Source organism: Amphiura filiformis, chromosome 19 (genome assembly GCF_039555335.1).
Source record: "Amphiura filiformis chromosome 19, Afil_fr2py, whole genome shotgun sequence".
In the NCBI taxonomy this organism is placed as follows: Eukaryota; Metazoa; Echinodermata; class Ophiuroidea; order Amphilepidida; family Amphiuridae; genus Amphiura; species Amphiura filiformis.
The window spans coordinates 1,072,545-1,096,476 of NC_092646.1; the positions used below are offsets into that span (position 1 = coordinate 1,072,545).

Below are 23,932 nucleotides of genomic sequence, written 5' to 3' on the forward strand. Positions count from 1 at the left end.
TGCCTTTTATTCAAAAATTCAGATGGAGTCGATGGCGTGTGGGCTCATTTTAGTTCGAGTCAAGTAAATGAATGTAGTCACTGCATGTACAAAAATACAATGGGGTCGAGTCACTGAATTTCACTCGAGTCAGTCCTTTGATTTTTCCTCGAGTCACAAGTCATGGCTGTTTACAACTCGAATTTATTCAACCCTGATATACAGTGGCCTGGGGGGGGGCGGAGGGGGCAACGTGCCCCGGGCGCCACCCTTAGGGGGCGCCAAATTGACCAATTCAGCATCGATTATGCACCCCTCCAAGCGATGAAAGTCAAAATCAATTGAAAGAACATTTTAAGACCGCTATTCAACTTCTAGTATAAACCAAAATTAATTAGTGGTAGGCTTTATTTGTCCAAAATTTCGCGCGCTCGGCGCTCAATTGTTTCAAGAATTAGGGGTTGGGGGCATTATGTATCCTTAGCCCTGAGCGCCACAACCCCTATCTACGCCACAGCCCGTGTCTAAGATATTCTCGGGTGGGGGGGGTAGGGGCGTCAATTTTGTTTCTTGCCCCGGGCGCTACCAACCCTTACGCCACTGCTGATATCCCCAGAATTTTGGAGTAGACACTTGCCTCGTAATACTAAAATTCACATATTCTAAGTTTCCAATATGATCTTATAACCCGTATTTTGGTACCAACTCATTTCTCAATAAACATGATAAAATTGATTCAGAGCGAGAACCGCTCCCATTCGAAATCCGCGGTACCCGACAAAAACAACAATCACCTTTTTTCTGCAGGGGCATAGCGGTCACTGGGATGTGAAGCTATGTGATTTTGTTTTGCGGAAGGGCACGGCTGGGGTGACTTGTTGATCAAAAAGGGACTATACAAAGTTGGCTACTTATAACCTAACATGTGTTGATGAGTGGATTCCTCGATGGTTGTTCTGTGTAGTAGCAGGAGTCAAGGGCGTCAATCGTGGGGGGGGGCACAAGTTTGGTTAAATATGTCCGCGAAGCATATCTCTCGGACGTGCCCCCCTGATTCGTTGGGAAATTTGACAAGATGGGCTCCAAATGAAGGCATTTGGTGGACACTTTTTACACTATTAATTGTGTTAAATGTTATTTGGAAAAAATTGGAAAATGTTCAATATGAGGGGGGTACAGAAAAATTGCCCAGTGAGCATTTTTCCGGTCTTATTTTACTGGGAATATGCGCGCGCAGCGAGCAAAATTTTTCAGTTTCATTATATTTGAAATGAGTGTTGATACACATTGGGTTCATTTCGCGCGAAGCGCGCAAAACAATTTCATACTATTTTAGCTAAAAATCAAGGTAATACCTAATATTACCTGTACTTCTACAGTTAGCCTACTTAGACCAAGGAAGTATTTATCGAAACGTGGGGAGGGGGACATTTGATAGGGGACATGTTCCCCCCTGTTCCCCGGGATTGATGCCCATGGTAGGAGCATGTAGCTAGAAAGCATGTTGAGTAGATTTCCTTAATTAGTGACTTCTGCGTAGAGACCCTGATAGTTTGATCCTAAAGGGATATCATAACCCGGTGCGCCGATAGGTGGATGCCCCGATGAGTTGCCCAGTGGAGGAATATATGTGGAGTATGATACAGGAAGATGTGCTGGAAGTTCTGGGCCAGACGTGTTGATGGATGGACGCTCCGATGAGTTGTCAGGTTGAATATGTGTTGAGTATACAGGAAGATGTTCTGGAAGTTCTGGGTCAGACGTAACGATGGGTGGATGCACAGAAGAGTTGTCCAGAGGACTAATATAATAAGGATGATTTTCTGGAAGTTCTGGGCCAGACGTGTCAATAGGTGGATGCACAGAAGAGTTATCAGGAATTGTGTTGTATGATACAGGAAGTTGTGATAGTTCTGATTTCTTTAGCCTGAAAATAGATGAACATAAAAACGGAAAAAATTATCTCTCCTTGCAGAAGAAACATACAGCATATAACAGGGGCTCTTTTATCGTGCCTCCTGGCACGTTCGTGCAGTGAGATTAAAAATACGTGCAGCGATAATTAAAAATACGTGCTTAAAATATATTTCTATGCCATTGAACCCAACAAATGACCACGGAATTAATGAAGTTCTTCCGCGAAGTAAGATCCTGCCCATCAAAAAATAAATAAGAGTTTGGTTCCAAAAGGCGCTAACTCCAAAGACTGCTTTGTGTACAATTTATTTGAAGATGTTCCAAAAGGAGCTAAATACCAATGGCAGTCATTTTAAAATCGTTAAATGTCATTTAAACTTTAAAATCTTAAAATACACCAGAAAAATGTGACACAAGGCAGCTATTGGATTTAGCGCCTTTTGAAACAAACTCTTCTAATCTGTAGCCCGTTCCATGAGGGATACTCCGTGTGCATGCATTTTCCCCAAGTTACTCTTCACACGTATATAGAGCATTTCAAGTAAAGAATAGTTTACACCATATATGATATTTTCTTAACAATAAAAAGGTCAATATGTTGACCAATTTTGCTGCGTTTCCTAGGTAACAAAACACAGATTCTTTATTTGAATTGGCTTTTCAAAACGAATATTAACCTTTTTTGGCAAAAGTGGAGCACTTTCCACGTTTTGTACCCCCATGGAGCCAAAATGTGACCTTTGATCTTTTGGGCACTAACTCAAGAATTGTGCATCCTAGCTAGATAGGTCAAATTGTACATTTCCTTAATCCTTATGACTAAGGGAATACGTTGGTATTACACAATTAGAGCAAATTTGAAGTTTGACGCCAGTACAAAGTTCAATGACCTATTGCAAGGTTATTTAGTATAACCTCACTTTCTGGCCAGGTCTTATCTAACAGGTCAATCTATACATGTAAAGAGTAACGTAGGGGGCCTTTCATGCACATAGGCTATTCCTCAGGAAATGAACCAATGATCACCATTACCAAGTGGGTCTGTATCCGCATCGGCATTATAACTCCTGTCCATATTAGAAATTGCTGTACGTAGATTTTCGATTTGGAAATGTAGAGTACCACGATTACGCGAGTTAACTAGCAACTCAGCGTGGCTGCATGGATCTTGATGTGGAGGATAATAACACGGGCAGTCTTCAGTGAACGGCTCTTTTCAGACCCACCAAACCTTTTTACATTAGCGGATAGGCGTGGTCTGCTTGTTCTCTGTTGATACGGGGCAATCATCAGTGAACGGCTCTTTGCAGAGCCACATGATTTATTTACTTTTCTCTGTTGACTAGGGGAGGTATTCAGTGAAAGGCTCTTTTCAGAGCCACCACAAACTTTTACATTAGCAGATATGTAAGGTCTGCCACGGTTGTTTGATGTGATCATTTATTGATTTTTCTAACAAATCCTTATGTAATTTTCAATTCTAGACCTGGATATTACCAACAGCTATCATACTAATATTTTAAAGCTATTTTTAACATAGATTTTCCTTTGTTCATCAAATTTTTTTTTGCTTATTTGTGGTAATTTTTATTCTCTAAATTGTATATTTGTGTTCAAATTGAGGGCGCTGTTTACATATGGTAAAAGATTAATTTAGCCCATTAAAATGAGTTATTCTTTTCATTTCATTTTTTTGATGTTTTCATGGCATTATACAAGTGCCTACCCTTAGAAAGATGCAAACCAGAATTAACATAAATAGCGCCATCAGTGTTCAACTTTGCTCAAAAATTAATATAATTCTACATGACATCAAACAGCCGTGCTGCCTGTTCACTTTTCACAAGGGGCAGTCTAGACTTCTCCGTAGTCCACTTGCTCATTTTGCATTCTCTGGCTATTACATTTAAGCATAAAACTCTGTATTAATGTGTGTTCAATTGCGGTTAACATTCTTAACATGGGTCTCTACGTAAAGTTGGCCATGATGTAATGCATCTTTAAATGGATCTGGCTTGTGATTGGTCGCCCAGATGTCGCTATTGTTAAAATCCTCCAGGCACGTGCCAGTACCATTAACTATATCATACACAACAATCTGTGGAATTTGCGGCACGTTTGTGCTGGCGCGAAAGTTAAACTCTCACTTGGTGCATGGACGTACGTTTAGCGCGTCTTGTACTACCTTGCTTAGTGCTAGTGGTTAAATTGGATTGATAAATAAGTATGATTGACAGTATATTTCAATTGATCAAAATTCGACTATGGCATAGTCTGGGGCAGTCTTCAGTCTCATGTCTCATACTTGGGTATTTTGTCCTGAAGTAGTCAGAGTACCCGGTTAAAATTAACAACTTCGGGATTGTGTTCAAAACCAATACCAAAACATATCGTTCCGGAGTTATAAGCCAAAAGGTCAAAGGTTAAAAGATCCACAGGAGCTCAAATAGATTAAAATGCTGCAATTTTGATGAAAATGGTCTTAAATTGTTGGTACTGTTTAGTGTTATCTCAATTCTAATAAAGATTCTTAAACTACCTAACCTTTCAGGTAAATACCAAAATATCATCATCAAAAGGACTCAATTCTCGCTATTCGCAATAAGGGCGCCGCCAGCGGTTTGTGATGTAATCGTGATGTATCATGGGAAAAGGTCGACATCCAAGTCCGCGCAATACGAATATTACCATGCTATTACATAGGAACACGTGACAATATTTTCTCGGTGGTCGCCGTCATTAAAAAAAAAACACGCGAATCGATACTCAATAATGTGATTTGAAATGTGCACAATTAATTTTTTCTCTATCGATTTGCGTGTAATACCGTTATATTGACAAACTAAAAAATATTGTCACGTTTTCCTATGTAATAGCATGGTAATATTCGTATTGCGCGGACTTGATGTCGACCTTTTCCCATGATACATCACGATTTTCCCATGATACATCACGATTACATCGCAAACCGCTGGCGGCGCCCTTATTGCGAATAGCGAGAATTGGCAATGACCTATTTTTCTGTGTTACCTAGGTAATGAGTTATTTTAGGTGGTCCAAACTATTCTTTATTAGAGTTCTTATCACAGAAAGAAAAATTTGATACCAAATGTTATCAAAATTGGAGCATTTTTCTATTTTCACCCCGTGGAGTTCCCTTTTAACCTTCGACCCTTTTGCTCATAACTCCACAACGATAAGTCGTAGGTAAGTAAAACTATATGTTTACTGAATCCTTGCGACCTCTGTTTAAAGCAATATTATAACATTATCATACAAAATAGATTAGCATTTCTTTGACATAAAATGTTAGTTTTTACTGTCAGATATATCCCCTTTTATTTTTGAGCCGAACAACTACGTCAAAGCAAAGAAAATTGGAATTTACTACCAGCGCGTATGTCGCCAATACGTACCACTCCTTCGGTCATGTTATGGTACGACCCTTTGTTGTGTAGATCACCGTCCCGCACTGTGTGTTATGAACATCGTGTATGCGTCCGACTAATAATTCCATCGTAATAATAAGACGCCGGTTCCGGCGCTTTATTCAAAATATCGGATTTTGACAAAACTACAGCACCTAGAGTCTTGATTTTTGCAGGGTATATTGGTTTAATAAAGTACAATATAATTGTGTAAAAAAATGAATTTTAAAAAATCAGTGAGGGCGTCCTCAACAGCAAATGTTATAATATGGCTTTAAGTATTGACGTTGGGTATATCGAATTGTACAGGGGTGACAATTTTACACCCCTCGGAATCTCATTTTGTGCCATCCGTTGAATCTCATTTTGTGCCACCCGTTGAACAATAATCAACAAAGAAAAAAACTGCCAAAATAAACTACCTTGCTCTGCCAGACTAAAAGGCACACACACACACCCCCACCCCTTCTAGGCTATTATTAGAACACATTCATAGTTTACCTCTTGCAATAAATGACAACACCAATCACTATCATGATTACAAGTATCCCAACTCCTGCTACACTGGCTCCGATAATAATTGAGGTTGGAGTAGACCCATCTGGTATATCTGATATAGAACAAAATAGTACACAATTAATAATTACTTCCTTCAATATCCATTTTTTAAAGATAAGATTGAACAGCATTCTTGTATTGCAATTCCAAGTCTTCAGACATCTTTTATTTCAGTACATTAATTTACTTTTAATACTTGTACATGTAAGGATATCTAATACTTGCTGCTGTTAACATTATTGTGTTTTCAAACTTTTTCATTTTAAATTCCATTGTTGCTTGAACAAAAGCTGAAATTATATTTCGCGGTAAAATGTTCATCGTAAGATTATATTTGAATGTAGAAGTCATAATTTTAAAATATGTTTAAGACAAAATATCATATTGTTTCGTATCAAAACTCGCAATAAATATGTAGAAAGAACACAAAGAAAATTAAAAGAAAAATGATAAAGAGGAGGTGGAGAAAGAGAAAATAAAAACGCATGAAAGTTAAAAATGACAAATGATAAAGCAAGAAGTATGAAAGATGTAAAATAATAAAACGAGAGAAAGAAAAAAGGGGAAACAGTAAGTAAAATCATGAATGTGAGGATGATCTTGTCTTGTTGGACATCTTGCCACCCCCCATGGGATGCTGGCCGTCGTGATATTGTAAAGTTTTAGTCCTCTTTTTTCCAATTTTTGTAAAGGCTTGTCCTTTGAAAGTTACCTTGCCCTTGAAAAATGCTTGCTACGCTGCTGAAGAAAGAAAGAAAAGAAAGGGAGTTTCGGGTGCGTAATCGTGGAAAAATTCAACCCAACCCTAAACTGACCTTAACCCCACCCTAATCATTACGATTACGAATAATTGTTGGGGTTGATCACCGTTGAAGTCTATTCCATAAGTTGACTATAGTTTGATCAGCTCGTAATCGGCGGGCCTTATAACATCGCGGATTGATATCAATATACTTTATTTCGAGAATTCTCCTGTGGCATCTCGCCAGAAGTATCACGAATTATTAACTAAAGACTATAATTTGTCTACTTTATTTAACACGCACAATATAGACCAGAAAGGACAACTATATCCCTCTTAACATGGATCTGCTTTTCGGCGAATAGTGGTAAAAGCCTAACAATTCCTGCCGATTACGAGCTGATCAAACTATACATAAGGCTGGAAGATGCATTGTAGTCAAATGATTAAACAAAGAAGCACAAACTGACACATAAATCGTAACTCTTACGTACCTCCTTGATTTATTGGCAAACATTTAGGTGCTTGTCCGTGCCAAGAGCCAGAGTTAGTACAAACTAATTTACCGTCTCCAACGACATGGTACCCCTGACTGCAATAAATTGTCACTATGTCTCCGCCATCGTACCAATCCTTGTCTGGACTCACAATGCCATCGTCAGTCTTTGCAAATGAAGGACACCTCGTGCCTCCAGTGCCTGTATAAAATAAGAATATATCGTCGCTGGATGTAGGTAAAAAATGTTAATGGCAAAACCTACTGTAAAGATGTAAAGATTTTGTCATTAGTTTTTTGCACGAGACATAAACAACGGTTCGAAATAATATTAACAGGCTTTAAATCAAGTAAATAGAAAATAATGTTGGATATTTACAGACACTTTAATTGCAATTTACTGTTAAAAATGTATAAGGAAAGTATCAGAAGGGGCAAGGAAAGTATCAGAAGGGGCATTATCCGATAAAGTTGTCAAGTTTGGTCTTAGAAATGACACCGTGACAATAACAATAATAAAGAATCCGGTGAAACGTATCCGGTGTAACGTATCCGGTGAAACGTAACCGGTGTAACGTATTCGGTGTAACGTATCCGGTGTAACGTATCCGGTGTAACGTATCCGGTGAAACGTAACCGGTGTAACGTATCCGGTGAAACGTAACCGGTGTAACGTATCCGGTGTAACGTATCCGGTGAAACGTAACCGGTGTAACGTATCCGGTGTAACGTATCCGGTGTAACGTATCCGTATCCGGTGTAACGTATCCGGTGTAACGTATCCGGTGTAACGTATCCGGTGAAACGTAACCGGTGCAACGTATCCGGTGTAACGTATCCGGTGAAACCTAACCGGTGTAACGTATCCGGTGTAACGTATCCGGATTAACGTTACTTTTGATAGACACATCTACTTTGAGGATGTTGAAATGCTTACAGCCAGCATGTGTATTAAAAACTTACCACCAGTTGAAACGGCAGAGAGTGTATTTGGCTCTGAAAATGTGAACGTCAACCAAAATTTGGTTATTCTCTAAATTAGTCAAAACAATTGAAATTTGAGAGCAAAACTTGGCTATGCTCTAAATTAGTAAAAACAAAGTAACATGTTTTGCGCTATCTACCGTAAGAATATCAAAAGTGTTCAAATGCCAAACGCTGTTTTTGTAGTGTCCGGATAGCCCATTATTACTTACAATAATGTGTAATGTGTTTTTCATGAAATAAACAGCTATAATAAATTGACCTACATTATAATGCTTGATCGAGCAGTAAGGCAAAATAGTTTGTACAAAAAATATAGGAATGTATCATTAAATATTCTTCATGTTTTCTAGCTATAGGCTATGAACATTATGTGTGGGTTTCTTTATGGCTAAACTTGGGCGCACCAAAACTATAAAAAATATTGTTACTTTTAGTAGCCACATCAATTGGAGCAGCGTGGCATTCTGGTTAAGGTCCATGCTTTTGTTGCGAGAGGTCCCAGATTCAATATCTAAGCAGAAAAAAAGAGTAAAATCTGCTCTCCCAATGGTTCACCTGGAAAAAGCGAGGCAGATGACCTATGATAAAGACTTCGTTATGGTCGGTTCCGATATGGGTAATGCCTGATTGTCGCCTACACTTGGCTGTTCTGTATGAAATGCCCCGATCCGCTATCTACGGTGATCCCGGGGGTGACCCCCTTCACTGAGTCACAGGTCACTTGGCCTGCTGGGGGTATCGTCATCGTTATCTTCCCGATTCTAACTTTATGCCTAGATATGCTTGACATAAAAAATAAAAAAATAACAACTCACCAAAAGTTGAAAATTTAGAGATTGTCATTGGGTCTGCAAAACAACAACAACAAAAAACAAACACGTTAGACAAAATACAGGTTAAATAACGCGGTTTATTAAAAGCTACCACAAGAAAATATCAAACATCAAAGGATCAAGGGAAAATGCGCTCTATATTCAGATATTTGAACCGGAAACAAGCGTTAAAACCTTTTTTATTGGAAAGAGCGATGTTTTAAATACTTTGTAACATTGAACATTGATGTTTAGGAATTTTATTTAAAGGGGGTAAACCTATTGGTTTTGGATATGGATTGTCTTTAAAATTACATATAATATCAGATATTGTCCCCTTTATGCAGTTTTGTGAAAAAACGAGACATTTTCAGCGTGAATGTGAATAAATAGGGTGGGGGTGGGGGGTGGGGGGCTTTGGGGCGCCAGCCCCGGGGTAAAAGCAGAGTGCGGCCAAAACGAAGGGGCGGCGGAAGAAGAAGGGGCGGCGAAAGAAGAAGGGGCGGCAAAACGAATTAATAAAGAAAAAAGGGCGGAAAAAAATTTGAAAAGTATAAAAAACTTTGGAAAAATTGTACTATACATCAAAAAGTGTTGCTTTTAGGGCGCTAGCGCTTACAATCTTTTTTTTTTTTTTTTTTTTTTTTTTGGCTCTTCAACTTTTCAAACCACCGAAACAAAATTGGGTTAACCTTTTCGGAGGAAGGGGCGGCAAAATTAAATTTCCTTCAGCCCCCCGGGGTAGGAGCGGCCACGGTACGCCACTGAGCAAGCAACAACATGTGCCGTAATTCCCGTTCGTCATGTGCCGTGCGTGCGTGCGTAGTTGCACTAATAAAACCAAGCTCCACCAGGTGCACATTCATTCCGGTACTAGATGTATAAAGTTGTGCCATTAGTTTTCATAAGCTCTCATATACCACTCCCCATAACCAGTTTCTTTATATCGTTCATGATAGATTTTTGTGTATAAATTATGGCATAATGGCAATAGCCAATATTGAAAGCAAAACAGAAATGCCCTGACGACAATATCAGCGCAAATGCCCGCATTGAACGGAAAAATTTCGTTTTAAAATCTTTGTTCGTACCGATTTAGAAAAAAAAGAAACAAAATATATTTCCCCTTGCAATATATACATTTCATATGAATGTAAAAAAAGTTTGGGCTAAAAATGGAGAGGAAAAAGAAAACTCTCGCATACCGACTGCGCCACGGCGCCCACTTCCTCCATCTTGGAATTTTTACAAATATATACTACCGTTCGTCGATCTGAAGTCTCAGCAGTTAGTGTGGTTTCGCTCTTTTCACACAATGTGAATGGCGCAAAACCAAACTAGCTGTTGAGGAGACTATAATTATCTACGATTAGCCTGCCCAGAATTCCAGAAATTGGTAGCCACCTAGCAAGCTATTTTGGCATGAATTATCTGATTTCTCCGGAAATACAACGACTTGGAGGGTCAAATTTCAGGATAGTAATGAGAAAAATACGGTCTATTTTATGACAAAAATTGGGGAGATGATGTTGTCGATCGGGTTACGGACCTTTAATACGTAATGTTTAGCTTTTCTATAGTGCTGCAGAATCAGAAGTATTGTGAAACTTTCCAAAAAAGCGTCACATTTCGCTCAGTAGCTTTTGATGTGCTAACCAAATCTGGAGTAAGGGCCATAATTATTTCTTTCCAAGATGGCTGTCAAATTCAAAATGAAGAATGCTACAGCAGAAAGTCTGGGTCTTATCATCAATGTACCTAAAACTGAGTACATGACCATTTAACTGACACGTCAGATATGCTAAGAACCGCAGACCACGAAATATGGATATTCTACAAATTAAAACCACAAACCGCTAAAGACCGACAACAAGTGCCGCACAATATTGATATCCAAATAGAACCACAAAATTGGATGTCCAACTATATTACCCCGCAGGGTTACAAAGAACCACAAACATTAAAACAAAGAACCGCCTACAACCGATGCATAATAGGGATATCCAACTAGATTGCACCGCAGGGCTACAAAGAACCACAAACCGCGAAATTTGGATATCCAACTAGATTGCCGCAGGTCTATAAAGAACCACAAACCGTGAAATATGGATATCCAACAATTTCAAACCACAAACCGCAAAAGATCGCCAACAACTGCCGCTCAATATGGATATCCAACTAGATTGCCCCGCAGGGCTACAAAGGACCACAAACCACGATATGTGGATATCCAAGAAGCTTAAACTATAAATTATCTCCCGATAGAGGACAATGCTTGAAGAATGAGGGAAATTAAAACCACAAACCGCGAAACACCGCCGACAACCGCTGCTTAATAAGAATATCCAACTAGATTGCCCCGAAGGGCTACAAATAACCACACACCGCAAAATTTGGATGTGCAACTAGATTGCCCCGCAGGGTTACAAAGAACCACACATATTAAAACATAATTAGATTGCCAAGTCGGGCATTTAGACGCGTCCATAGTATATGCTAAAGCGTATTTACCAGTTCCAACTTGAAGTAAATCGGACTGACTCTTTTGGTCTCGCTGGCATTGTCAACATTGGGTATGTCTTGTTCATATTTACATTTTCTTTACATATACGTTGCCTTGAATAATTAAAATATATTTAGAGAATAAACGATAGGAATTTTTATTTTGACTATCCTCTACCGTGTGATAGACGGCAGGCAGGTCCAATATTAAGAGTAGTGGATGCCGGCTACAGCCTGATAGACGACACCAAAAATCATGCGATTGTCCAATCAGATTATGTGTCTGCGTAATAGACCACTCCCACTGACTAAGAATAAAATATATATTGATCATATGTACGCCTATTAACATTACAGTCACGCGGTAGCTGTGACTAAGTTTTAAAAATAAACGACTGGTAAAGTTTTGTTCAATTATTTATTGTCATAAATCAAGAAAAGCATAACTTCAACCATCTATTTTTCGTTTTGTTCGTTTTATGGAGCACTTCGTAACATACCTGATGACTTTCCAAGCTTGGAGCTGCTTGGCTACATTCATAAAAAGAAAGGAAATCTACCAAAAAAACGTTGACAACGTAAAGAAAGCAGCAAGTTTAAAAAAACCCACCTCGGCTCACTTTTGGAAACTTGGTTCCATTTTGAACATCAACAGCAAATCGGTGTTTTAATATTTTATTTCAACAGAATACAGCGTTTCCAACATTAAAGATATATTAAAGATACATAACACTTCTCGAAAAAATTGTATTTTTGACATTTAGCAGTCCTCAAAGTAAACTTTATAAATCTAATGAAATGCTTAAAGTGTATTTAGCTGGGCGGAAAAGCTGCCCTTCATCTGTAAATTTTGACCTTTCGTATTGAAGATATACATTTCCCCACAAAACCTAACATTTTAAAATGATGGCCGGCTTTTCATCCTAGCTACATACACTTTAAATACATATCATTAGATTTATAAAGTTTACTTCGAGGACTGTTAAATGTCAAAAATGCACAAAAAATATATAGTCAGAGGTTCCGGGGTATAAAAATTTAAATTTTTTTTAAGTGGGCGGATGAGGCTATAGATCACAAAATGTCCCTGTAAGATTTTCACAGGCCAAATCTTACCTGTAATTACGTCAACTTCGGTTGGTGTCTGTATGTTATAACCTGCTACATATCCACAAGAACCATGAGAATCAAGATTAAATCCATAAACAAGAACCAGAAATGAAGCTTCCGGGTCTGGATGAGTGACAGAATGTAAACCAGAACTGACTAGAGTACGAAGCGCGCAGAATGTGCTGTCCGGTGATACTAACATGTCATCCGTACTATCCAAATGACTGCGATCTAATGACAAAGTTGCAGAGTTCTCGCATGATGTCACTACAGATATGTAGTGTTCCTGTCGGTAGTGGTTGTGACCGCCGTCGACGTCAGTTGGCAAAGTAACCACTGGGAATGAAACGTTTTTTGAGTACGACTCTGTTGGAGGTATTACCACCATGACTGCACCCCGACGTTCGTCGTTCTCTGGCGACTTAGCAAATTGTATTACCAACACAGATTTGTCAGCATTGATCTTAATGACTTCGTTAACATCATCTTGGTAAACTTCCCCACTCATAAGTGAAATGTTACTGTTACCTAACATATCGGCTATTGCTACATTTGTAAAATCGTTAGTAGCCTCTATACGAAATATATATCCCGTAGTTCTCCCCATGAAGGGAGCTAATATATATTGCCGCCCAAGAGAGGATATGGGCGGCAGATGCTCCACCACGTAATTGCACCACCCACCACTCGGTATTGAAAAATGGGCACAGGAGTCACCAAACATGACAGAAACAGGGTTTTTAGAGGTAATAAAGAACCCTGTATCAAAAAGGAACTCATATGATTCATATTGCTGTAAAAAGATCACTCTATTCCTGCCTGTCATAGGCCAACTCATAGTGATAGAAGTCGACACTTGTAAAGCTGACACAACAAAATTGCTTACGCGTGCAATCAGTTGTACGACATACTCCGTACCTAGGAAAGTCGTTGGAAGAACAAGAAATCCATCGCTACTTTGGAAGTGGCCATAATATCCATGAACTGACACTAATCCAGTGGAACGTACAATCACTGTTTTATTTGTGTACGTTGTTTGTCCACCATCCTCTATAGCAACTTCTAACGGGAGATCGAAGGTAACACTCTGATCACGTGTCACATAAGTAACATTAGTGTAGTTTATCCCAGGAACTGACACTGTTACCGTGACTGTCTCTTTTAATTCAGTTGTCAGTAATAATGAAAGATCCCGATCGGCACTTGCACCTCCTCCAAAATAAGGAAATGTAAAAACAAATTCCGTTCCATAGGAATGTGGCTGTCCTGTAATGAAGAATAACATTAAATTCAATAAATACAAAAGGATAATATTATTACAATTTCAAGGATAATGAAATTGCAGGAAGGTAAATGACTTACATATCAAATATTGCTTTCACTTTTTGCATTACAAAATTGAGTGTCCTACGAAGTTTTTTAATCAATCCAGGTACTAACCGTTCGTTCGTTTCCCTATCTATAAAGACTCAATTTGTTTTATTCTTTTATTCATATGCCTAGAATGTAAACTTAAGTTAACCTTTTCTTGAATTTTATTTTGGTATAAATTGCCAACGAAAAACTGTAATAAGTCGACTTTTTCAGTTTCACAGTTTCTTGTGTCGAAAAACGGTAAACGACTGGTTACTGTTTTTACTTTTCTTAAAATGTAAGGAGAAAAACCCAGAAATATACCGTTTAGATTTCTGATTTTGAATTAGCAGAAAAGAAAATTTCCTATCTCTTTTTACTTCGAGTATAAACTAAAAACACACAATTTGTTTTATTCTTTAATGATATAAAGATTCTAAGGATTCTATAGAAATAGGTAGAAGCTTATTATCCTCTTCAACAATAGGATTATTTATTGGTTTAAAGAGTGTTTGATGAGATACATGTCGCACCAAATTGAGGTACCTATGAATACGACCTTCACGCACATTTTACACTGTAACTCAGAATACAATTTGCCGACTTTACGGCTCATTCGTAGGCTACGGCCACAAAATGTGCTTCCCACATTAAACTCATGTTTTTTTAAGATAACATAAGTTGCTTTGTTTGAAGATAAATAGCTTGTACCATTTACAAGTGAAATAAATCTATTATGTAGAAAACGTTGCTTTGAAATAAGAAAAAATATTGAGAATATTATGATTTTAATAAAATTCTCACGACTTAACATTGTGGTGCATTGGTGGTATAGATGTTGTTTTACATTTTGTTTGCAAATGTTTATCTTTATACCATGTTTCGTTTGTATATTCGGGTATCACAATTTTGGTTCATTTTGATGCACAGGATTTTAATATATGATATTTTGAAAAATTGTAAGTTTCTTTTTTGGCTTTGGGTATATTTTAATTCGGTTATTTTTTTGTGTACATTACACTGCCATAAAAAAGAGGTTCGTCCTCCATGTAATACGCACGAAATATTACTTATTCTGAGGTACCTTGTGGCAATATACGTATACTGTGTTTATATACGTATTATTCCTATTCAAACATTTCTTTATTATACAGTAAGCCAAAAAATTAAGGTACCAGTTGTGTTCACCCCTGTATATCATAAATAAAGCTGCATAGCTTCATCTTCAGCTGCATCTTTTAGCTCTAATTTAAGACCTCATTCGTTGAAATTGTTCAAGAAATAAAGACACGGCGATCCAAAAAGCCAAGGAAGATGCCAATTTGAAAGTTGCAGTTTGCGCCATTGCATGCCCTATTGATTTGTACACAAAGCGTTCACGAACAAGAGAACCAGCGCTGTGCTTCCATTGATTAGTATATTAAAACTAGTGTTGTGCTTTCATAGATTAGAACAAAAAATTGCAACTTTTGATTTCGTTTCTTCATTAGGTTTTAGATCACCGGGTCTTTAATTCTCAACCAATTTCAACAAATAAGGTCTTAAATCAGAGCTAAAGAGTACAGGTATTGGCTGCTTCTTTTAATTTTGACATATTCTACTTTATTAGGGATATACAGGGGTGAACACAACTGGCACCTTTATTCTTTGGCTTACTGTACTGTACGGTGCACGTTTTCCAGGGCACGCGAATAGCTTAACCCTAACAAGGAACATGCTTTTTTGCTATCGGAAGGCAGAGAAGGAATAAAAAAGGAGAGAAGATGAAGAAAGATTTCACTTGTCACCCCGGGAATTGACCATGGGACCCCTCGGGTGCCACGCACACGATTACCGACCTCATGCCACGTGGAAGTCGTTAGCCCGGCCAGCGATTTGGTGGGCATATATGAGTGGTTTTCCTTGTAAGATTTTGTAAGATTTATATTGGTTAGGGTTATTATCGGACAAGGTAATTTCATAATACCGCGTCACATAAGAGGGCACTATTCGAAAAGGCCGTTAAGCTGCGTATAGTATAGTATAGTGGGAATCGTGCGCGTTCGATTTTAGTACAGCGTTTACCGTCCTAAGGCCAAAAAAAAGTGTTTGTTTTTGCCTAGTCATGGGGTAGAAAGGAGTGGGTCGGTAGGTCGATTTCCTTTTTGTTTTTGTTTTTTTTTCTTAGATCTGTACACGTGTTGCAGCAAGTGTGGTAAGAGAAAATATATGACATTCAGCCTTACATTTTGTACTTAAATTATAGGTTAATGAACATGTATTACTTGTTGGGAGAGAAATTGATGTTGATGCGCACTTTTTTTGGCCTAATTTTAAAACTAAACCATATGTGGGTAAATTTATTTTTTAAATAGATGCACAATAATTCGGCACATTATGACACCTCATTGAATACAACGTGACCTCAAGAAGTAGAGCTGCAAGCATTTGATTAGACGAAGTTTCAGTTCTAAAATTGGCAAACTGACCTATACACGCCTGATTGAATAGAGTGTTACTAATGAATTAAGCAGAACACCGGTACATACATTTTATAGGTAGGCCTACCCATGCGCGTATTTTTTTGGGAGGGGGGGGGGCTTTGGAGACGCGAGCCCTCGGGGTAAAAGCATGGGGCGGAAAAAAAGAAGGGGCGGCAAGAATAGTTTTCGAAGAAAAAAGGGCGTTACAGAAGGGGCGGCAAGAAGAATTAGTAATGAAAAGGGCAGAAAATTATAGAACACTAATACTGTAATCATACCTTTTTGGTAGCCAACAGGGTCACAGCTGAAAGTGGTCAGGGGTATATTGAGCAATAAAATTGTGCAATAAAAAATTAGTTGTGTAATCCAATGCACCTCCACCCTCCCCCCTCCCCCACACTTGATAGATTTTCGAGAACCATCCTAGCTGGAAAAATGGGTCAACCTGTGCGGGCAGTTGCTGCAAGGGGCGGTAAAATTTACGTTTTCTTTAGGGCTGTGCAATAATAATGAACCGGGGGTAAACTCTCCGAACGGCCCGCCAAAAATCGTTTCCCCCCCCCACCGCCCGCCAAAAATTGCTTTCCCTCCTCTTGGCCCGCTAAAAAACCTTTGCCCCCACCTTGCACATGCCAATTTGTTTGGTCCCAATTTGCAAACCTAAAATGGTCTAGAAATATGTTGCGAACGAAAATTTGCATATTAAAGCGTTTCTGTACTGTTTTCCTTTTTAGAGCGTTTTATTTAAAAGGCCTCCCATGAATGTGTGCCAAAAAATCGCTTGCCCCCTCTCGGCTGACCAAAATTGCTTCCCCCTTTCGGCTCGCCAATAATTTCTTGCCCACCCCAATTGTATCCTCCCCCAGGACTCATAATTATTGCACAGCCCCTTAGCTCCCCGGGGTAGTAGCGGCCACGGTACGCAACTGGTATAATACGGAGTCTGTTGCCACCTTAAGGGATGGGCCTATAAAGTACCGAAGTGATGACGTCACAGAAAACTGTTTTTGCATTTCAGCGTTTTGAATACCATGTATCGGTGGAGCATGATGAAAAACATCCACAGTCCATATTGGGTGGGAATCGGATCATGAGGGCGCGAGATATGGCCGCATGAATACCTAATTGAAATCAGTGTAAATTGGCCTGGTTCCGGATTCCAAACAGTTATGAATCCGATCCGATTCCCACCACATTTGGACTGTGGATGTTTTTCATCATGTTGTACTGAAATATGATCATGAAAATGCTGATGAAATGCAAAAAGAAAATTTTATGACATCACACTTCGGTACTCTATAGGAATAACGACCAAACAAAGAAATTCTTGTTTATGCCGTAATATTGTAGTCTTTCAACACTTTTACAACTTCAGCTGTGTAACTTACAAAATTCTCGCTAAAAAGTTGTTCTTTTAATTTTAGAAAATACTTTAAAAGTCGCATTGGAAAGTACTATAAATTGTTACGAGTTGTACTTGACTCAAAATCACCTTTTACCCGAACTCACACGAATGCACAACACAAATACACTGTTTGGTTAAGCTAACAAAATCTAAGTCTTTAATTGAAAGCACGTTATGATTGGTACAATATATGACAACAAATGCACATACACAATTATCAAATATAATCTTTATCTATTTTGTACTTAGCCAGCATTCTTCTTCTTTGCGATCATAAAGTTCTTGCAATGTTCTGGACGTCCATTGTGCACTTGCATTTATAAATCCTTGCGTATACAATCCTTATACGAAAATGGTGTTCTCCAAACACGTTTATAACTCCTTGCGCAGTTCTCCTATACTAAACTCCTTGCGCCGTTCTCCGAACACTAAACTCCTTGCGCAGTTCTCCAAATTTAACTCCTTGCGCTGCTTTCTCCAAACTTGGTGCTATTTCCACTGACCTTTCACACAATATCTTCAGGAAGCAGGACTGCGATGCAGTTGTCCCCACTTATTTTGACAGTTGCGTTGAATAAAAATACCAGACTTCAGCAAGTCGACAGAAGAATATATTTCCTTTCTTGGAAGAAGTACGTTCTTTGACGTATTCTAGATCTTCTCCAACAACACTGGCAAATAGTAGTGCTTTGACTACATAAAATATTTCTGGTTTGCAATTTCCTTTCTTTGAAGGAATTGGACTGTAAGCATATTAGCTAGCTAGCCCAGATCAACACTATCAACTGTGACAATTGTGTTTACATTTTCTTATTATATACCAAGCAGGGGGAAATCCCAAATATTAATAGCCAAATGTGATCTTGGAAATCCCCAAGCCTTAATTATAACATTAACCTTTCACATGACATCATTTCCTGAGGGGAATCCCCTGACATCGCTTCCTGAGGGGAATCCTGTGACATCATCTTTACTTTACAATCTCTAGGGGAATTCCCATATAATCCAAAATTAGAAATGATTCAATTTGTTTTTGATCAAGTTGATGCAAGAAAGGGGAATCCCTAAAATGTCTCATAAAATAAATTTTAATTGTAAACAATGATAATCAAATTAAATTACTCAGGGCACATCACAAAATGACCACCAGCCTATAATGTTCTGATCACACTATAGACTGGGATTACATGTGACGTCATTGCCAGGCAATTTGTCTCTATTGTTCCTTGCCCGGAAATATACCCACGCATCATGATCACGCCAGATCACAATAAGGCCATTGAACTTTGTAGTGGTCATACGTATTCACTCAAGTATAACGGTAGGACGGTCCCTTAGCAACTCATTAATAATGTGTGGGAACAGGTCAGGGACGACATTATGATAATTCTAATCCTTTCTTTGAGGTCAACAGATAAAAGAAAGGCCTTCAATCACACAGCTTTTATCGAGTGCCAATTTTCAATAAAATGACCAAAAATCACTATACGCCACTATGGAATACAGCCGACAAATTTACACTGATTTCAATGGGGCTAATTAGGTATTCATGCGGCCATATCTCGAGCCCTCATTATCCGATTCCCACCAAATTTGGACTGTGGATGTTTTTTATCATGTTCTACTGAAATATGATCATGAAAATGCTGAAATGCAAAAAAGAAAATTTTATGACATCACACTTCGGTACTCTATAGGAATAAAGACCAAACAAACATATTCTTGTTTATGCCGTAATATTGTAGTCTTTCAACCCTTTCACAACTTCAGCTTACAAAAATTCCCGCTAAAAAGTGGTTCTTTTAATTTTAGAAAATACTTTAAAAATCGCATTGGACTTTTCGTACTGATTGTACTATAAATGACCGGCCACCAGCCTATAATGTTCTGATCACACTATAGACATGATAGACTGGAATTACATGTGACGTCATTGCCAGGCAATTTGTCACTATTGTTCTCTGCCCGGAAATATGCCCCCGCATCATGATCACGCCAGATCACAATATGGCCATTGAACTGTGAGTGGACATTCGTATTCGCTGAAGTATAACGGTAGGACGGTCCATTAGCGACTCATTAATAAAGTGTGGAAACAGGTCAGGGACGGCATTATGATAATTCTAATCCTTTCTTTGAGGTCAATAGATAAAAGAAAGGCCTTCAATCACACAGGTGCGTGGTTGAAGATAACATTTTATCATCAAAGCTGCTGGCATAGGAAATTTTGAGGAGGCAGCGCTTATCATTTCTTGCAAACATAATATAATGTGGTACTCACTACATGTAGAAGGCCGGGTCTGCAAATGTTCAATGCATGAAGCTAGTAGAGATGTTATGTAGCTTCTTGTTCGGGCGAAGTTCGCTAAACTGACGCCTGCTTCAATTGCCAACTTTTATCGAGGGGCGAGTTTGAGGTTTCATAGTCACCTATTACCTATGCCATTTTTCAACGCGTCAACGCGTTGAAGCAGCTGTTTTGCTCGTGCATCTATGCGGCGTCTTTAAGCGCGTGCGTATGTACACCAGCGCTTTGATCGAACTCTTGAGGCTGTGCCTAATAAAATTCGTTAATACTGACGTGACGTCACTGCCACATCAGGGTGAATAATGGTATTGAACATCGCAAACCAGCCAAATTTGTCATAGGTTTGAATAGCTAGTTAAAAACCGTGAATATTGTGTCAGAAAGTCTCACACCTCTTAGTATATCCTTGTCGTTAATGTGATACCGAATGCAGCACCATTTTTGGAATATATTCGAACATTGTGTGGGCAAATATTTGGTCAAATGTAGGCTAAGTAAGCCTAAATCATGAAAATCGCTTATTCAGCATAATACCAACCAGCAACGGACATTGACACAACACTAAGTGAGAAGTTTGGGGTAAGTAAAGCTTTTCCTTGTTATAAAAACAAGAAAAAGCAGTTATCACAATGCGATATATTAAGAAAGTACATTTTGATTGCTGGTTCTTTTGATTCTAGTCTACCTGCAGTCCGATTTGGTATCTATGGTTTCATCAAAGTCTTAGGAAATAATGTGGATGGTATTTTGGTTAACAAAAACGATACTGTAAAAAATATCAGTATTTATGCAAGCGACATATCTAGTGTGTAAAATGCATTGACAATGTTTGGCTAAAGAGTGCATAAATTAAAATCGCGAAGAGTAATAGCAACAATAACTATCTACATTCCAAGCGGAAACGCTTTTCAAACGAACATACCACCTTTCGGGCAATCGCTGAAACCGAAATATGAAATTCCAGGCCATCTGTAAAAAATCCGTCTGAGCAGAAATGACTATGAGCTTGGGTCACCGAAACAAATGTTTATATTGGTGTCAGGCATTTCATAGTGAAACAACAATTAGCCCCCAATAATGGCTTTAATTTGAACCGTTATTTGTTAAACTGCGATTTTTATTTTTGGAGAAATAAACGGAGAAATCAAAAAACTTTTCGCAGATCGATTTTACCCGTTAAAGCACTTTTCCGCCCGTCCCCTTATCTTAGCTATAGGCCTAAATGCTTGTCAATAAAAAAAAGGCAAGCAGTGTACGGATCGGCTAACCTTTTGTCCTACCTTTTACAGCCATTGCAACTGCGAGTAGAAGCAGGATTGATTGAGTAAGTTCCATATTTCGGCTGCGCCCCAGAAGTACGTATTATTCCACGCTCTACGGTCTTGTAGGCTTGAAAGTGGTAGTAGGCCTATGTGTGCTGTTAACTGTTGGTATTTTGATGCACGTTTCAATTCCTCGGCAATTGTATTAGGGAGATATCACTTTTTCGTCTGAGCAATATTCCCGGGCAATATTCAAACAAGTGTCTACTTTGCAGTAACAACACGAATATAAGTCAAAAGCACTGAATGTTATTTCAAGTTCAACTCAATATTTTAGTTACCATTAACTATGATGTTTTACCACGGGCCATACCAATGTGCTAAGCCACAACAGGGAAGTGCAAAGTAGGCTTACAAATGCAAGTTTACCATGCACCACACGTTACCTCAATACAACACCGGATACAATACAACAGAAAAGGCCCTATAGTATAAGGACTTTCCTGTTGTATTGTATCCGGTGCAGTGTTGTATTGAGGTAACGTGTACATCCTTCTTCTTCCAAGTGAACATTATTTTACACCCCATGACAATGAACATGATAACTGTATTAGTGTATTCACGGTTGTTCTATTAGCAACGCAAAACCTATGAAAAATTCCGCTGGTTTACTAGATAGAATATGAATATGAGGCCAGTTAGCGATCCGTTATGAATAATTCATGTTCGTCCCCTTAGTCCGAGGGGACGAAGGGCCTTGGATCATGTTAATTGAGGTTGGCAAATAACAACGTTTTTTTGCGAACTTTGCCTGTTCAATGAGAGCATAGCGCGCCCTTAATACATCTGGGCACAAACCAGACGAAAACGATCCAGTTTATGAAATGGCGGACAGGTATTTCCCATCAGGCACCAGTGATATGTTTTTGCAAAGGAAGTCTACTAATTTGAATTGAAATGCAATAGCAATGTCAAAATTAGGACTTGCTGTCAATAATATGAAGGAAATACGCGACAGAGGCAAGGTATGAAATACAACGGTAGTATTTGAAGTCACAATAACCTTTGATACCCGATCTGACCTTCCACCATGGCGCCTTATTCGTCTTATGTGTTTCTATTTATGCTCTCAAGTAAAATACCAATCTGCACTAATCAGACAGAATGTTAATTGCCTCCCAGCATGAATTATTGATTTTATACGGAGGTAAAGAAATGCACAGTTGACTACGACTATGTGCAAGCCGTGCACCAATACTCCAAACATTTATGGTAAATCTGACTAATATGGTCACATGTTGACATATCATGTGTTCAGGAAATCACGTGGCAACATTTTAAGATTTCAGGCTTGTTTACTAGTTAATTGCCATTTGTACTCTTTATTATTTATCTTTGTTAATGAACATATCTTTTAAATGCTGATAAATCGTGGTTGGCTGCCCATGATATCTGTTAAATTCAATGTTTTATGAATATTATAATTGTACTACGCAGAGGGAGTCACGCAGCAGAATTTCACACCACCTGACTGAGCTAGATTTCGAAGCTCTGCTCTTCAAATTCACGTAAATTTCACAGTTTATACACCAATTCTTTTGTTATAACCAACTGGTACACGGAATATACTAGCTTATTATCTATACAGAAAGGTGATCATCAGCCTTCACTCAGCAATTTTACATACCAGGCATATCCAGCCATTCTCCGTCTGGCTAACATGACTGTCGCCCTCTATAATTCTGGGCACAAATTTTAATAACAATACGCTATTAATACATATCAATGCGCCTCATGCTAATTTTTATTGCCTATTCCGTGCTATAGTGCCAACCGGGAACACGTATTCGTTTTGAAAATATAGCATTAAAATTAGTTTCACCCTTGTGGCCCCGTGCAGTGGAAAACCTCAATTCTTTCATTAAAAAGAAATGAAAAAAAACCACAAAAAAACAACAACAAAAAAAACACACGGATCTACCTGTGCACCTATAAAATGAGCACAGCAAGTTGTCTCAAATATGAATGAATTTTAAGAAGCATACGGGATATGATGAACATTGACCTGACGCAACGTAAATGTGCAGTTCATATGCACAAACGAATACTGATCTTTATGATATTCAGGCTTGTGTACATCACATAAAACATGTCACATAGGAAGTCATACGTGTTGACCTTCATCTATTGTATTTGTTCATCTGTGTATGGAGAGGAGAAACGCCATTAAACGCCAATAAAACCCCATCAGTATTAGGGCGTAGTTCAGTGAACTCACCGGATTGCTATTCCAAGTACTTTGATAATACAGATAATATGTATTAATGGGTCGACGCGATTGCATTGAAAAACCTAATAAATAATTATTATTCATAACAGTTACGTAATCAATCGATAGTGCGGACACATTTCATTTGCAAACCACGAAAATTCGTGATCTTTTAGCGTTGGAAAAGAAACCACGTGAATAGAGCGCCCTCTCAAGAATATCTACTCTCTGGTCTGATCATCAGTTTCATATAACCTTGTATATTAGTATAGGAATACCTAATGGCAATACAGGTCAATAACAAAGCAGCTTTACTTGGTTTCGTGGGTATTGTCAGGGATC

The 23,932-nt window shown here is 38.5% G+C and overlaps 1 protein-coding gene across 1 annotated transcript; it reads right to left on the reverse strand.

Moving 5' to 3' along the window:
- Positions 1-522: 522 nt before the first annotated feature.
- LOC140141668 (uncharacterized) lies at positions 523-21,352 on the reverse strand. The gene is made up of 7 exons (XM_072163580.1): positions 21,340-21,352; positions 12,538-13,797; positions 8,923-8,955; positions 8,084-8,116; positions 7,119-7,322; positions 5,826-5,934; positions 523-1,906 (listed from the first exon to the last, which is right to left on the reverse strand). Exons 1-7 carry the CDS (start codon positions 21,350-21,352, stop codon positions 1,498-1,500), a joined length of 2,061 nt encoding a protein of 686 aa, XP_072019681.1. The 3' UTR covers positions 523-1,497.
- Between the last annotated feature and the right edge of the window lie 2,580 nt (positions 21,353-23,932).

Excerpts from the sequence above, each read along its gene's own strand:
- LOC140141668 (XM_072163580.1), bottom strand. Across the intron at positions 8,956-12,537 it reads CGAAGTTGACGTAATTACAG|ACCCAATGACAATCTCTAAA; the intron begins GTAAGATTTGGC and ends GTTGTTTTGCAG. Across the intron at positions 8,117-8,922 it reads CTCTAAATTTTCAACTTTTG|AGCCAAATACACTCTCTGCC; the intron begins GTGAGTTGTTAT and ends TCACATTTTCAG.